We start from the raw sequence: 16,264 nt of genomic DNA on the forward strand, positions 1-16,264 counted from the left end.
ATTAGTTTAATATTTATTTTATCCAGTATTGAATAATGGTAGAGACAAAATTTGTCATGCTTTTAACATAATATTCCAATAGCATAGGTACTATATTCTTTTCGCACAATATTTGTCTTATAAGTCTTTGCGTATTCCGGTAGACTTTCATCCTGAGGTATGTAACACTAGTAATACTCAGAGAAACAGAGAAGACAGTTCCTGATGGCTGTTAGTGACAATACTACAAAAGGCAAGTACATTTACTGTTTCACAGGCAAACACTGCAACCATTTGGCACATTGCAATGTCTTACAAACAGCCATTAGATGAACAGTTAGTAAATCGGTGGTGCTCTGACTAATTATCCCTCGACCACCATCACTTTAAAAAAAAAAGATTATCTGGTCATTTATCTCAGAGCTGTTGTGGGGCTTCACTGGGGAACAATTGGCTGCCACATTTCCTACATTACACCAGTGACTATACTTCAGAAGTCCTTCATTGGCTGTAAAGTGTTTTGTGATGTCTTGAGGTCATGAAGGACACTACATAAATGCAAGTTCTTTCTTTCTTTAGTTGGTGGTTGAAGGATGAATGTTGGCCAGAACAACAGGAGAACTCCCAGTTCTTTGAAAAAATGAAGCTGTAAACTGAACAGGCAAACTGGGGCTTGGCTTAAGCAGCACTCCCTCAATATTGCTCTTAAGTGTTAACCTAGATTTAGATTCTCACTTTCTTGAGTGGGCCTTGAACCCACAATCTCTGAATCAGAGGTGAGAATGCTACCAGTGAGCTAACCAGACACGTCAAAGTTCCTCCTCCCAATCCACTCTCCAATGACCCTTGCTGGAAAGTTAAGTGTGCGTGCGTTTGTGCTTGTGCTTGTGCTTGTGCATCACTTCATCATTCATTTTGCAGTCCTCACTGGATACAGGTGTGGTGCCGGAGGATTGCAGAACTGCTAACGTTGTACCTCTGTTTAAAAAGGAAGCGAGGGATAGACTAAATAATTACAAACCAGTCAATCTAACCTCAGTAGTCGGAAAATTATTGGAATCTATTCTGAGAGACAGGATAAACTGTCACTTAGAAAGGCACAGGTTAATCAAGGATAGTCAGCATGGATTTGTTGAGGGAAGATCTTGTTTGAATAACTTGATCAAATTTTTTGAAGAAGTAACAAGGAAGATAGATGAGGGTAGTGCAGTTGATGTGGTCTACATGGATTTTAGCAAGGCTTTTGACGAGGCTCCACATGGCAGACTGGTTTAAAAAAATAAAATCCCATGGGATCCAGGGAATGCAGCAAGGTGGATACAAGATTGGCTCAGTGGCAGGAAACACTGGGTTATAGTTGACGGGTGTTTTTGCGACTGGAGGGCTGTTTCCAGTGGCATTCTGCAGTGCTCAGTACTGGGTCCCCTGCTTTTTGTGGTATATATTAATGATTTGGACATAAATGTAGGGGGCGTGATCAAGAAGTTTGCAGACGACACAAAGATCGGCCGTGTGGTAGATAGCAAGGAAGATAGCTGTAGGCTGCAGGAAGATATTGCTGGTCAGCTCAGATGGGCAGAAAAGTGGCAAATGGAATTCAACCTGGAGAAGTGTGAGGTGATGCACTTGGGGAGGTCAAACAAGGCAAAGGAATACACGATTAATGGGAATACACAATAAATGGGAGGATACTGAGAGGTTTAGAGGAAGTGAATGTCCACAGATTCCTCAAGGTAGCTGGACAGGTCGATAAGGTGGTTAAGAAGGCATATGGAATCCTTTCCTTTATTAGCCAAGGTATAGAGTATAAGAGCAGGGAGGTTATGCTGGAACTGTATAACTCATTGGTTAGGCCACAACTTGAGTACTGTGTGCAGTTCTGGTCACCTCATTACAGAAAGCATGTAATTATTCTAGAGAGGGTACAGAGGAGATTTATGAGGATGTTGCTAGGACTGGAAAAATGCAGCTATGAGGAAAGATTGGATAGACTGAGGTTGTTCTCCTTGAAACAGAAAAGGCTGAGGGGAGATCTGATTGAGATGTACAAAATAGTGAGGACCTGGATGGAGTGGAGGTGAAGGGTCTATTTACCTTAGCAGAGAGGTCAGTGACTAGGAGGCATAGATTTAAAGTGATTGGTAGAAAAGTTAGAGGGGAGATGAGGAAAAATGTTTTCATCCAGAGGGCGGTGGGGGTCTGGAACTCATTGCCTGAAAGGGTAATTGAGGCAGAAACCCTCAAATCATTCAAAAGGAGTCTGGGTATGCACCTCAAGTGCCGTAATCTGCAGGGCTAAGGACTAAATGCTGGAAGGTGGGATTAGAATAGGTGGATCGTTTTTCGGCCAGCACAGACACAATGGAGCAAGTGGCCATTTTCTGTGCCTTAAACTTTCAATGATTCTATGTGAGAATGTTGATTTTTCTGCAGGTGTTTTAGTGACCTTGTGGATTATTGATCGGATTGGGCGTAAGAAGACGATGGCAGTGGCTTTCTTTATATTTTCACTTTTCGCTCTGCTGTTGTTCATATGTGTTGGGAGGTAAGATTTCTATCTCTATTTAACTTTCTTTGTTTTATCAACAGGAGCAGATTTTCCATGCTATCACTGACAGTAAGCCACATGATACATAGTTTTACAGTGGTACAGGTATACTCTATGTAACTCATAATCTGTTAGTGTGCTGCTGATGCAGCACTGGGTCATTTAGAGATCACAAGGGCTCTTCTGAATATGCCCATGCTCAGGTCAGCTAGAGGCTATTTGACTCCTTTCCAAGGTCAGAAAAATTATTGGAGTTTTTGCCATTTTTTTTTAAAGATTGTTTTGCATCTGTAACTTTATTATTTGAAGACTGACAGACAGGTGCTTTAACACCTGGAGTGCAGTCTTTGAGATTTAACCAAGTCACACCTATTCACCCATTGCTCTAATGCAAGGCATAAATGGCAAAAAAAAGGTCGTCTATTTTTTCCCCATTAAGTAAAAAATCAGTTTTGCTTTGAATGACATTTTTGGTGTTGCTGAGAGGGACTGATGGTGCCAGTGGCAAATGATCATGAGTTGAGGGATTGGTCATTGGCAACTTTAACAGTTATATATAAAAACCTTGAAATACACCTTGTGGGGGTGGGGAGGAGTGGGGGGGTGGTGGGGAGAAATATATTTTATAATTACGTAAATAACTGAGAAAAGGATGATCTTATTTTGTAAATAGTGGGGAATAAGGTGTTTCGAAAAGGGACAAAGTTACTTAAGTAAGGAGGTAGATAAATATTTTTACCATGTGATACAATACTTAAATAGATCTCTTCTGTTACAGTGACAGGCAACCTACTGTTGTGCTTACACTGCAGGGCAAACATTAAAAATTGCACTCCAAATCCAAGACTACAACCTTGAGTAATACTGAGATTTACTGGCATATTTTATAATTGTGCTAATATGCTGTTCGTGCAAAATTCTTAATTAATTACCTCAAATTGCTCCAACCATCAGTGACAGAACTCCCCAGTGTTATACAACTCACAAACCCTTTGCAGACACAACCCAAGCTTCAAGAGACATACAAGTGTTCTGCTTTAAAAAAAAATCAACATTTCTATCAATCACCATTGCATTTTACTTTAGTAAGAAAAAGTATGTTTACATGAAAATTTCACGCGGCCAGAATTTCATTGGTCTGATACTGTACTGGGGACCATCCCTCCTCTGAGTCGTTGCTAGGTTCCAATGATACTGTCAGGTATAACATAGGCTGCAGGGCTAAATGTAGAAGAAGCATTTTAGTCAGAATGAAGAGGGATAAGTGTGTGTGTGCATGTGTGTTTCTAATTTCTTTCCTTTATCTGATGGGGATGACCATGTCCTTGGTTCTTTTCTGCAGGTTGGCCCTCACAGTATTCCTCTTTATTGCCAGGGCTTTCATATCAGGTGGTTTTCAGGCTGCATATGTTTATACTCCTGAGGTAAGGTCAATATATTACACGCAAGAATGCAAAAGCTAAGCTATCCATTTCTCACTGGTACAGTAGTGTACTGGTTATGTTACTTGAGTAGTAATCCAAAGGCCCAGACCTATAATCTAGAGAATGACCATGGCAGTTAAAAAATTTGAATTTGGTTTTTAGAATAATTGGTAAAAGCAACTGTGAAGCTGTTTGATTGTTGTAAAAATTCAACTGGTTCACTAATTTCCTTTTTACAGAGGGAAACCTGCGATTTTTCAGGACTATGATTAATTTCAGTCGCACGCCAACATGGTTGACTCTTAACTGCCTCTGATGTGGCCTAATGAGCCATTCAGTTGAATTAAACCACTACAGCAGTTCAAGAAAGCCCACCACCACCACCTCAGGGCAACTAGGGATGGGGAATAAATAGGGCCTTATTAGTGATGTCCACATCCTGAGGATAAATAAAAATGGTGCAGGATATAAATGAGGAAAGTGGAAGAGTTGGGGACAGTTCAACAATTGAATTTACCTGATTAGTTTGACAGTTTCTTAAAAAAAAAATTTCACCTGAGAAGGGTAGCCAAAGTTAGAATTAAGGTTCTGAAACCAGGCGTTAAATTCAGATTTCCTCAAACAATTTGCCTGTGTCAAGAGGGAGGGATGAGATGGAAGAGAGTAGGGATGAGCTGGAAGGTGACAAGATCTTAGGTTACATGTGCATGACAATTGTAGTATCAGTGTAAAATGGTTTTGCAGCCTAAGTTCAGCTTTCTCTCCCAAACTTACTTTACTGTGACAGCTCTGTTTTACCTCTACATCATTCACTACCTCCACCGCTGTCTATCACTCTATGATGCAAAACCCCAGTCCATAGTGTTAGCAACTCGGGATTCAGCTTGTCTGGCGATCTCTTAACTGTCCCTCCAGCTCAAACCTCCAGATGCTTCAATTCATCCAAGATGCTGCAACCTGTGTCTGCACCTCCACTGAATCATGCATTCCATTCACCCATCCTCCCCGTTCCCTAGTGATTTGATTTATTTAGATTTTGATTTAGAGATACAGCACTGAAACAGGCCCTTCGGCCCACCGACCATTAACCACCCATTTATACTAATCCTACACTAATCCCATATTCCTACCACATCCTCACCTGTCCTTATATTCCCCTACCACCTATACTAGGGGCAATTTATAATGGCCAATTTACCTATCAACCTGCACAGCCAAAGGACTGTGGGAGGAAACCCACGCAGACACAGGGAGAACTTGCAAACTCAACACAGGCAGTACCCAGAATTGAACCCAGGTCGCTGGAGCTGTGAGGCTGCGGTGCTAACCACTGCGCCACTGTGCCGCCCTTACAAAATTCCTGTTCTTGTTTTCAAGCCCCTCCATTGTCTCACTGCACTGTTCTTTAATGATCTCCTCTTGCCTTAAATCCCTACACGTAACATCTGCTTCTCCAACGCTGAGCTTCTCTTTGTCCTTCATGACTTACACTCCACCATTGGTAGCTGCATGGTCAGCCACCCCGCTCTGCTTTCTGGAGCTCCTACCCTGTTCCCATCACCTTTCCATCTCCCTTTTTTCTCAAGAAAACTCTAAAAATGCTTCCCTTCGGCGATGTTTTTGGTTCCACCACTCTAACCCTCTCCATTTTTTTCCCTTTTTACTCTACTTGTTTTTCTTTTCTAGAGACTGTGAGATGTCTTTCTACATGTGAGTAGTGATGTAGCAATACAAAATTGTTTTAGAATTGTCATCCTCCGCTTTATTTCTCTCCTGCTTTATTTCTTCCAGGTTTACCCAACTGCCACCCGTGCACTGGGATTAGGAACATGCAGTGGGATGGCACGAGTGGGAGCTCTCATCACCCCTTTCATTGCACAGGTATGATGAAAAGGTGTCCCATCTTTTTCAATGGATCATAATTCAATGCATCCACAGTGCACTCAGACTGTGCACAAATATTTACTATACAATCAATCTTTGGCACATTCTGCTTGCCACAGTCCTGTGGCTGCAGGGGTATGACTCGGGACTGATAGTTTATATCACTTTCTTATGAGAAGTCACCTAAGTACGCAGTCTCCTCTCAGAGAATAACTGCTTGGCCTGGAAATTTTAGTGCGCTTCTCCTGGATTCTGATCGTAATAGGAAACCAGTGGAACCCCCCCTCCGCCTGCAAATGGCCATTTCCAGCCAAGTTTATGTGAGAGGTCAAGAGAACCCCATTATAACTTCAGGGCCCTTGTCATTTGGCTCATCACAAGTTCATCTTCCACTAATTCAATAATTATAAACAAGTTATGAACCCCATCTAATCCTTGCCTCCTTTCTGCAGAACATTTGGATGGTAGGAGCTTAAATGTCTTGCAAGACTCTTTAAGTTTAAAAACGAAACTGTGCACATTGGCAACATGGTGATATTATAGGTGTACTGTGGCATAAGGTTTAGGTTGCCCTGACTGGGTGGGGTAGTAGATTTGACACTGTCTTCTCACCTCTTAAGTCCTCAACTTGAATCTAGTCCAGAATAATGGGATGAAAGTCTCCTCTTTCACATAATTATCTCTGGTGAAATCAGTCTAGGCAGCGTTAATATAGGTGCAACATAATGTGAAGCCGAGAATAAGCTCCGCAATTCTCATATTAGCATGAGTTCATTGGTTAAAGAGAAGGTACAAGGATGAGAGAAATAGAAATGTCATTCTGGTTGCAGTTCGAGATGGTTTTGCCTGAGATGGGGTAAAAATGCAACAATGTTTGGGTATCATAGCGGGAATTATATCTAAAGTGTGTTATAATTGATCTGGGTGCCTGTTGTTTATATCAGATGAAAAAATATTTATTTCTTCAGAAATGACATCCCTGATGCAAATATCATCCCCCCCCCCCCCCCCCACTAAACACATGAAAAAGTTAAGTGCATTTCACATCGCTTCTTCAGATGCTCAGTTGGTTAAATGTTAACATGGAGTGAGGTCTGAGGTTCACTATCTGGTCTATGCTGAGTTACATAATGTCAAGAGAGTAATGTTTGGGAGGACAATTAGTCTCTCTGTTACCCTGAATCTTTCAGAATTCTTGCTGCTGATCACTATTCAGTAATTCCTGCTTGAGAATAATCACATGGATGCCCGGGAAGGACAGGATTATGCTCCATTGTGATGTTACCACAGTTGAAAAGACTTCTAACACTCACTGTCCTTGTTGACACATGAAAAATGACCACTTAGGAGATCTTGTGGAGTATTGCCTGCACCAATGGAATTGTGCTTCATAATTGTCCCAATCTGCAGGAGAAGAGGGAGAAATAGGAAAAAAGGTGAAATGCAGTAACTAAAGTGTCTAATGCTCCATAAAGTTTTACAGATCTCTGCCATGCTGGCTAAGTTGCACAGTATGTTTGATCTAATGCACTGTGCTACAGTGCAATGAGATGCAGAGATTTCCACATCTGTTTCCCTTTCTCAGCCATGCTACCATACATACTAAGTGAGAATGGAGGCTTCCACAGAGTTAAGGAAATGCAGACAGTGTTATCCCTGCGACAACTCTTGTGCTCATCCTAACAGCTGACTTCAGAGTGACTTGGCAGAGCTTGGAAGCAGTTTGTGCTTTTGCCTGCAAAGGCTGTGTGCCACAGGGAAATAAAGATTAAGGACAAATAAAGCACCAGCCAGAAAACCTTGCAATATGGTAGCAACATTATTTATAGGGGAGTGAAGAAAGACGTATTAGTTTACAGAACCTGTTTTTCCCCCCAATCAGGTTATGTTGGAATCCTCAATCTACCTGACGCTTTCAGTGTACAGTGGATGTTGTTTATTAGCAGCTCTTGCTTCCTGCTTCCTACCGATTGAGACAATGGGGCGAGGTCTACAAGAGTCCAGCCAACAGGAGTGGGGCCAGGAAATGGTGGGCAGGACGCATTGCTCAAGCAGCTCAACCAGGCGCACCTAGAGTGAGTTTGTTTCAAAAACAACTAGCTCTTGGGGGAAAAAAAATGGCCTCGCAGGAAGCAGACAGCATTGTGATCATTACTAATATACACCCATTCTGCTGATTAAAAAAAAACCGCGTGAGTATAAGGTGGGAAACAAGTAATGTGTTGCTCATGTATTTATAAAAGGGAAAGAACCCTCCCAGCAGTCTTGAGATGTCAAACCAAAGGGCACCCATTAAGGATTGGAAAGTAAAGGTAGAAACTAAAGTAGAATGTAAGGGGAGGGACCTGCCTTTCACATCTTGCCATTTTCCCAGCTATGATGCAGACAGGCTTTGTTACTACAAACGGCTACCATATATTCTTTCCTCCTACTGTGAGTCAACCCCATACACAGATAATGGAAATATTTGCAAGAGGAAATACAAAGTTTTCAGTTCAATTATTTATTAACAATCATGGGTATCCATTAAACTTCAGTTATCTGGACTATGCAATCTCTTACGGTTGCCACACAGTTAAATTTTCAATGAGTCATAACTCATTTGCACACAAGTAAGCAGAAAATAGGCACTTGAAAGCACACTGTTCAAATAAACTCTGCAGCTGTGATGCCAAGTGTGGATAATCTGGTATACAAGGACTTACTTTTATTCTTGTATGGAAGATCGAGCTCAACAAGAAATAGTTTCAATGTGAATGTGAGGCAGGTAAAGCGGGAAGCCCTGGACATCTCCATGAAAAGAAGCAATCTCATTGAAGACCAGTTTGTATTAGCAAAGTTTGTCTGTAATACTGTACCATGCAATGGGACTGCTTAATAAACCTGTAACTTTAAAACAATAAAAAAGTGTTTGGGGCTGCACCTCTTTATATACTTTGAAAGTCAACATTTCCAACAGGAAATTTATGTATAATAACGTGTATGAATTCAACACTATGGCTACCTGCTAAACTTCAACAAGCTGGTCTTGTATCAGGCATATTGCTAAGCAGGTGATGTCATAATATGAATCTCCTGTTGGTAAAACGTTGATATTCTAAGTTGCCATTTCCTGTTGCTTATGCCAACTAGATCACAATGGGCAACTTCCTGTTGCTTAGCTAATCCAACGACATTAGACTTGATTATTCCTTGTTGATAAACCAGTAAATTTATAACAGGTTGCTATACCAACAATGTTGTAATTGTCTATTCTTTGTTATGCTAAAAGCCAATCCTTGATGCTAAGGTGGTGATGTCATAAGGGTTCTCTTGATTTGAACTTACTGTGGGTCGTGCTTTAAGTAAATTCCATCAAGTTTTCCAGAAGTTAGAATTGCTTGAATTTTTAGCTTTAAGCATTTCTGGTAGCAAATTTCACAGGTATATTACAGGTACAGCGATTCTCGGTTACACATATGATTGTATTAGGTAAATGTGGAGTATACTTGCCCAACAAGATTGATGAACCCCTACCCCTGATCCACACATTCTGTGAGTCTACTCATCAGTCCCCTCTTTCATTCACTCCATCTCTGCTTGAACCAATATCACTCTCACTCTCTCACTGGGAATCATGAAACACTAATCAATCTTATCTGTACAAGTGAAAGCAATATATAACCTGTGATAATCATAAAGCTATTTACTAGCTCTAAGGAATGAAGATGGCATAGTCCCTCCTAAGACCATAATATAACTCTTTCACTGGGATGGCGAGAAGTAGCAACAGTGACACTGATTCAAGGCTGAGGAAAAATAGGCAGTATCAAGAACATTTGTGTATTTTTAAAAATTATAAAGGCTCAGTGACAGCAGACCCCTATCAGGGTTCAGTGTTGACATTTGAACATGTGCTCAACATGTCATGCATGAATCCCTTTGTGTATATACTCCAAATGGCACTGTAATAGTTACATTAAATCACAACATTTGGAGATATTGAACAAACAATGGTGCTGGTTTATGGTTAATTTGGGCTGGTAAGGCAGGCATTCAGACATGCAAATGATGCTCACAAGAAGTTTCCTGTGTGAATAGAGATCAAGACGTGCATTCTTACGGGAGTTAAAAATGCATTAGAAACATCCCAAAGCACTTTGAATATAATTAAAGTGTAATCACTGTTGTTATGCACACAGCAAGATCCCACACATGATCATGAGATGAATTATTCTGTTTATGGTGGTGGTGTTTGAGGTAGAAATGATGACCAGGACACCAGCAGAACTCCCTGCTCTTGTTCAAAGGAATTAAATGGAGGCCCTGAATTTTCACCAGGTTCTCCTGATCTCCTGTCATAACTTTGGTGGATGAGCAGTGGAACCCTTGGAGAAACGGCAGAAATGGACATTTTAGCTGTTTTTCTAAAGATTCTGGAAATCTCCAGCCGGAGAACCATTGGGAAAATTCTGGATGCGGTTTCTTAATGTACATCGGACAGGTAGATGAAACCTTGGTTTAATGTTTTATTTGAAGGATGGCAACTACTATAATGCTACCCTTGCTCAGTACGTCATTAGAGTTTCAACGTATATTGTGTGCTCAAGTCCTGGAGCAGGGCTTGACCCATAAACTTCTGATTTAGAGGCAAATTTGCGCCCAACTGAGGCAGGCTGACACTTAACTACAGGTAAATGGAGCCACTGTAGTTGCTGAGTCCTCACTCAGAAGTTGGCTTTTTGTAATTACTGTGGTGACAAGCTAAACACAAAAACTGACCGTTGAAACGTGTGCAGCTTTAGATCACAGAAAGTACAGGTAGTACACAGAATTTAATGTCATACCCATCTTCCCAAAAGATTGATCTCCTCCTTTCCCAATACAGAAGATGGCTGGGGACTTGCTCTCAGCCCTCTATTGAGGCATGGTCGAGTCATTCTCTAAATCCTATTCTCCCCGTAGGGAACCAGTTTTATTCTTTCTATAGCGTATCTGCCTGATTGAACGTTTAAGTGATATGCTGCATGCAACAGGGCTCATCAAAACAGAGGATAGCCCTTTCTCATAGGTCATGTGCCACTGCGCCTCAGTCAGGGCATTAGTTAAGACTGGCAGTTAATACCTCAATTATGTAGCTAAAGTTCACCCCAAAAATTTTAATTGATCAGGCTTAATTTCTACACACTGTGCATCTCCCTTTAATGTGATTGAGAAATGAAAGCAGCAGATATGCTACTGACCGTGCAGTGCAGATCTACATGAACAAGTTTGGTCATTTCTCAATTGTGCTGTGTTATGCCTAAAATCCTGGCTTGAGAAGCTTCACAAGTCATAAGTGGTATCTGCAGGGCAAAAAAAAACTTGTTCAAATAACTACTTCTCTGTTAAATTACCAAATATCAGATTAATAAAACATGAAAAAAGCAAACATAGCAAGAAGTATGAAGGAAAAACAAGCAAAGAAGTTGCATCATTCCAAGAAGAAGGGCCACCCACGCATCAACACGAGCAGAATTTCTCATCCACAGCTGTTACAAAAATTTCTAAATTCACTTGTAACAGCCCTTCAAAACACTCCCACAGGGGATGCTGAGACCAAGTGGGCCCACATCAGAGACGCCATCTATGAGTCAGCTTTGACCACCTACGGCAACATGCGAAGAGGAATGCAGACTGGTTTCAATCTCATATTGAAGAACTGGAACCTGTCATAGCTGCTAAGCGCATTGCACTGTTGAACTACAAGAAAGCCCCCAGCGAGTTAACATCCGTAGCACTTAAAGCAGCCAGAAGCACTGCACAAAGAACAGCCAGGCGCTGCGCAAATGACTACTGGCAACACCTATGCAGTCATATGCAGCTGGCCTCAGACACCGGAAGCATCAGAGGAATGTATGATGGCATTAAGAGAGCTTTTGGGCCAACCATCAAGAAGATCGCCCCCCTCAAGTCTAAATCAGGGGACATAATCACTGACCAACGCAAACAAATGGACCGCTGGGTTGAGCACTACCTAGAACTGTACTCCAGGGAGAATGTTGTCACTGTGACTGCCCTCAATGCAGCCCAGCCTCTACCAGTCATGGATGAGCTGGACGTACAGCCAACAAAATCGGAACTCAGTGATGCCATTGATTCTCTAGCCAGTGGAAAAGCCCCTGGGAAGGACATCAATACCCCTGAAATAATCAAGAGTGCCAAGCCTGCTATACTCTCAGCACTACATGAACTGCTTTGCCTGTGCTGGGACGAGGGATGCCAATATCATCACCCTCTATAAAAACAAAGGTGACCGCGGTGACTGCAACAACTACCGTGGAATCTCCCTGCTCAGCATAGTGGGGAAAGTCTTTGCTCGTGTCGCTTTAAACAGGCTCCAGAAGCTGGCCGAGCGCGTGTACCCTGAGGCACAGTGTGACTTTCGTGCAGAGAGATCGACCATTGACATGCTGTTCTCCCTTCGTCAGATACAGGAGAAATGCCGTGAACAACAGATGCCCCTCTACATTGCTTTCATTGATCTCACCAAAGCCTTTGACCTCATCAGCAGACGTGGTCTCTTCAGACTACTAGAAAAGATTGGATGTCCACCAAAGCTACTAAGTATCATCACTTCATTCCATGACAATATGAAAGGCACAATTCAACATGGCAGCACCTCATCAGAGCCCTTTCCTATCCTGAGTGGCGTGAAACAGGGCTGTGTTCTCGCACCTACACTTTTTGGGATTTTCTTCTCCCTGCTGCTCTCACATGCGTTCAAGTCTTCAGAAGAAGGAATTTTCCTCCACACAAGATCAGGGGGAAGGTTGTTCAACCTTGCCCGTCTAAGAGTGAAGTCCAAAGTACGGAAAGTCCTCATCAGGGAACTCCTCTTTGCTGACGATGCTGCTTTAACATCTCACACTGAAGAGTGCCTGCAGAGTCTCATCGACAGGTTTGCGGCTGCCTGCAACGAATTTGGCCTAACCATCAGCCTCAAGAAAATGAACATCATGGGACAGGACGTCAGAAATGCTCCATCCATCAATATTGGCGACCACGCTCTGGAAGTGGTTCAAGAGTTCACCTACCTAGGCTCAACTATCACCAGTAACCTGTCTCTAGATGCAGAAATCAACAAGTGCATGGGAAAGGCTTCCACTGCTATATCCAGACTGGCCAAGAGAGTGTGGGAAAATGGCGCACTGACACGGAACACAAAAGTCCGAGTGTATCAAGCCTGTGTCCTCAGTACCTTGCTCTATGACAGCGAGACCTGGACAACGTATGTCAGCCAAGAGCGACGTCTCAATTCATTCCACCTTCGCTGCCTCCGGAGAATACTTGGCATCAGCTGGCAGGACCATATCTCCAACACAGAAGTCCTCGAGGCGGCCAACATCCCCAGCTTATACACACTACTGAGTCAGCGGCGCTTGAGATGGCTTGGCCATGTGAGCTGCATGGAAGATGGCAGGATCCCCAAGGACACATTGTACAGCGAGCTCGCCACTGGTATCAGACCCACCGGCCGTCCATGTCTCCGCTTTAAAGACGTCTGCAAACGCGACATGAAGTCCTGTGACATTGATCACAAGTCGTGGGAGTCAGTTGCCAGCGTTCGCCAGAGCTGGCGGGCAGCCATAAAGGCGGGGCTAATGTGTGGTGAGTCGAAGAGACTTAGTAGTTGGCAGGAAAAAAGACAGAAGTGCAAGGGGAGAGCCAACTATGTAACAGCCCCGACAAACAAATTTTTCTGCAGCACCTGTGGAAGAGCCTGTCACTCTAGAATTGGCCTTTATAGCCACTCCAGGCGCTGCTGCACACACCACTGACCACCTCCAGGAGCTTACCCATTGTCTCTTGAGACAAGGAGGCCGAAGAAGAAGAATAGGGGACTGCTAAGGCCGATCAACGCCTGGAAGTTCTGCTGCAAATAGGGTAGGAGACTGCAAGCGATCGAGTTTTGGATGAGCTGCTGGCTCAGGATTTCCTCTCCTTGCATTTTCTCTTTGCCTGATATGCACTTGCTTTTGAAGGAGGCCGCAACCTTTTTTATTTGGTGAAGTCAGGTGCAGTGGTCCTGGACGAGCTTCCCCCAGGACTCAGGGTCGATATCAAAACTCTTAAGTGAAGCCTTCAGAGTGACCTTGTATCGCCTCCTTTGACCGCCATGTGAGGGCACCCCAGACTCAAGCTGTCCATAGAAGATTCGCTTTGGTAAGCAAGTGTCAGGCATTCTGGCTGCATGACTAGCCCCACTCACTTGTGACTGTCTCAATATGATGTGGATGCTTGGCATGCCAGTTCGGGTGAGCATCTCAGTGTCTGCTACTTTGTCCTGCCATCTGATCTTTAGCAGCTTCCGAAGGCAGCTCAAGTGAAAGTGGTTGAGTTTCTTGGCATGATGCTGGTACACCGTCCAAGTCTCACGTGTAGAGCAGAGTGGGCAGAATTGTTGCTCTTTAGGCTTTCTTTAGGCAGATTTACACCTCTTCATTCCCAGACTGATGATTGAAGTTTGTCAGAGGCTACACTTACATTGACAATTCTTGTATCTATCTCGTCATCGATATAGACAATTCAAGAGTGTGTGCTGCTGAGATAGGTGAACTTACCGCTGTTGACAAGTTCTGGTCATGGACTGAAACCTTGGCTTCCAGATTGGGTTTTCCTGGAGCAGGCTGGTATATTTCTTCAGTTTTCTTTCTGTTGAACATAAGGCTGAAGTTGTCGCATGCATTGGAGAACAAGTCCATGCTACCTTTCATGTCCAGCTCTTAAACCAGCAACTAGTGCATGGCAATCGGCAAACAGGAAATTGCAAAGTATGTCATTGGAGACTCTGGGCAAAACCCATGTGTGTTTTAAGGAGGGTTTTAAAGGTGGAGAGGCAGAGGGGTGAAAAATTCCACAGTGGGATCTAGATGCCTGAAGGCACAGCCACCGATGGTGAGACAAACAGAAGGGAGGGTGCACAGGAGGTCAGAGTCAGAGGAATGAAGAGTCTTGATGGGTTGTCGGGCTGCATAGCTTATAAGTTATGGAGGGCGAGGCCATGGTGGGATTTAAATATGAGGTGGAGAAGTTGAAATTGGAGATGTTGAGGAACTGAGCCAACATAGGTCATGAACAACAGGAGTGATGGGTGAGTAGAACTTGGTGTGAGATAGAATATGGGCAGCAGAATTTGGATGAGCTGAAATTTACAGAGCAGGAGGTCGGAGGCCCTTCAGGAGAGCATTCACATAGTCAGGTATGGAGGTGACAAGGGCATGGATGTGAATTTCAGCTGCAGATGAGCTGAGGCATAAGTGATGTTAGAAAGGTGAAAGTAGGTGGCCCTTGTGATGGAAAGGATATAGGGGTGGAAGCTCAACTTGGGGCCAGCTAGAATGCCAAAGTTGTAAACGCTGGTTCAATCTGAGGTGGTGTCTAAAGAAGGGGATGGAATTGGTGGCAAGGGTACAGAGTTTGACCTGAAAGGCATGGCTTCCTAAAGTTACAATAACTAGGTAGACTCGGGCAAGGGAGCTTGAACTTGCATAGTCAAATTCTGTTTGTGAGAGAAAAGTATCATAGTTTTCACTCTATCCCTGTAGGCACTAAAATAATTAGAATGTGCCATGACAAGTAGGCATAAAATTTCCAAACAACTGTGAGGCACAAGTGGTAGAAAGAGTTGTCAAAAATAAGATTTCATTTTTAGCATATTACAGTTTGTATTCAAAACAAAACAAAAATACTGACAGAACTGTATTTTTGGGATAATTTTTTGTGTCTCTAAAGAAGCTGATAAGTGTACCAGGCCCACGGTGGGGGGATATTTATTAAGTGCTGTGATGCTGACCTCAGACAATGGCTGGCTGGAGTTGGTCAGTTAGCTGGACCTGACTGATAAGCAATGATCGTCTGTTCGTGTGCAACTCATTGGAGATCCAAAAATGAATTTAAAAAAAACTTCCCAGGCAGTGCCATAACAATAACAGTTTCTGCAAGAATTAGAAATGCAAGGAAGAGGCAAAAAAAATCTCTACTAATCATAGAAATTGCCCAAGAGAAAAAGATTTTAGTGAAGGAGGAGGGAATATAAACAGCTATATAAGTAAAAACTGCAAAGCCATGGTGGAACATAGGGGAGAAGAAACAATCAAATTGAACAAGTTTTGTAAAGTGGTAGGAAACTAGTACTACACGTTGTATTGAAGGGGCGGCACAGTGGCGCAGTGCTTAGCACTGCAGCCTCACAGCTCCAGCGACCCGGGTTCGATTCTGGGTACTGCCTGTGCGGAGTTTGCAAGTTCTCCCTGTGACCGCGTGGGTTTTCGTCGGGTGCTCCGGTTTCCTCCCACAGCCAAAGACTTGCAGGTTGATAGGTAAATTGGTCATTATAAATTGCCCCTAGTGTAGGTAGGTGGTAGGGGAATTGAGGGAAGGTGGGGATGGGGTAGGAATATGGGATTAA

General features: G+C 43.0%; 1 protein-coding gene across 1 annotated transcript in view; it reads left to right on the plus strand.

The window, feature by feature from the left end:
- Positions 1-9,036, plus strand: part of svopa (SV2 related protein a) — a 48,362-nt gene extending 39,326 nt beyond the window's left edge. Inside the window, exons 13-16 of the mRNA XM_068055553.1 lie at positions 2,413-2,524; positions 3,870-3,951; positions 5,743-5,832; positions 7,718-9,036. Coding sequence (XP_067911654.1) covers positions 2,413-2,524; positions 3,870-3,951; positions 5,743-5,832; positions 7,718-7,909 — 476 coding nt within the window. The 3' untranslated portion in view covers positions 7,910-9,036. The remainder of the gene's footprint in view (positions 1-2,412; positions 2,525-3,869; positions 3,952-5,742; positions 5,833-7,717) is intronic.
- Positions 9,037-16,264: the final 7,228 nt, after the last annotated feature.

The sequence above is a fragment of the Heterodontus francisci genome, chromosome 23 (genome assembly GCF_036365525.1).
Source record: "Heterodontus francisci isolate sHetFra1 chromosome 23, sHetFra1.hap1, whole genome shotgun sequence".
Lineage (NCBI taxonomy): Eukaryota > Metazoa > Chordata > Chondrichthyes > Heterodontiformes > Heterodontidae > Heterodontus > Heterodontus francisci.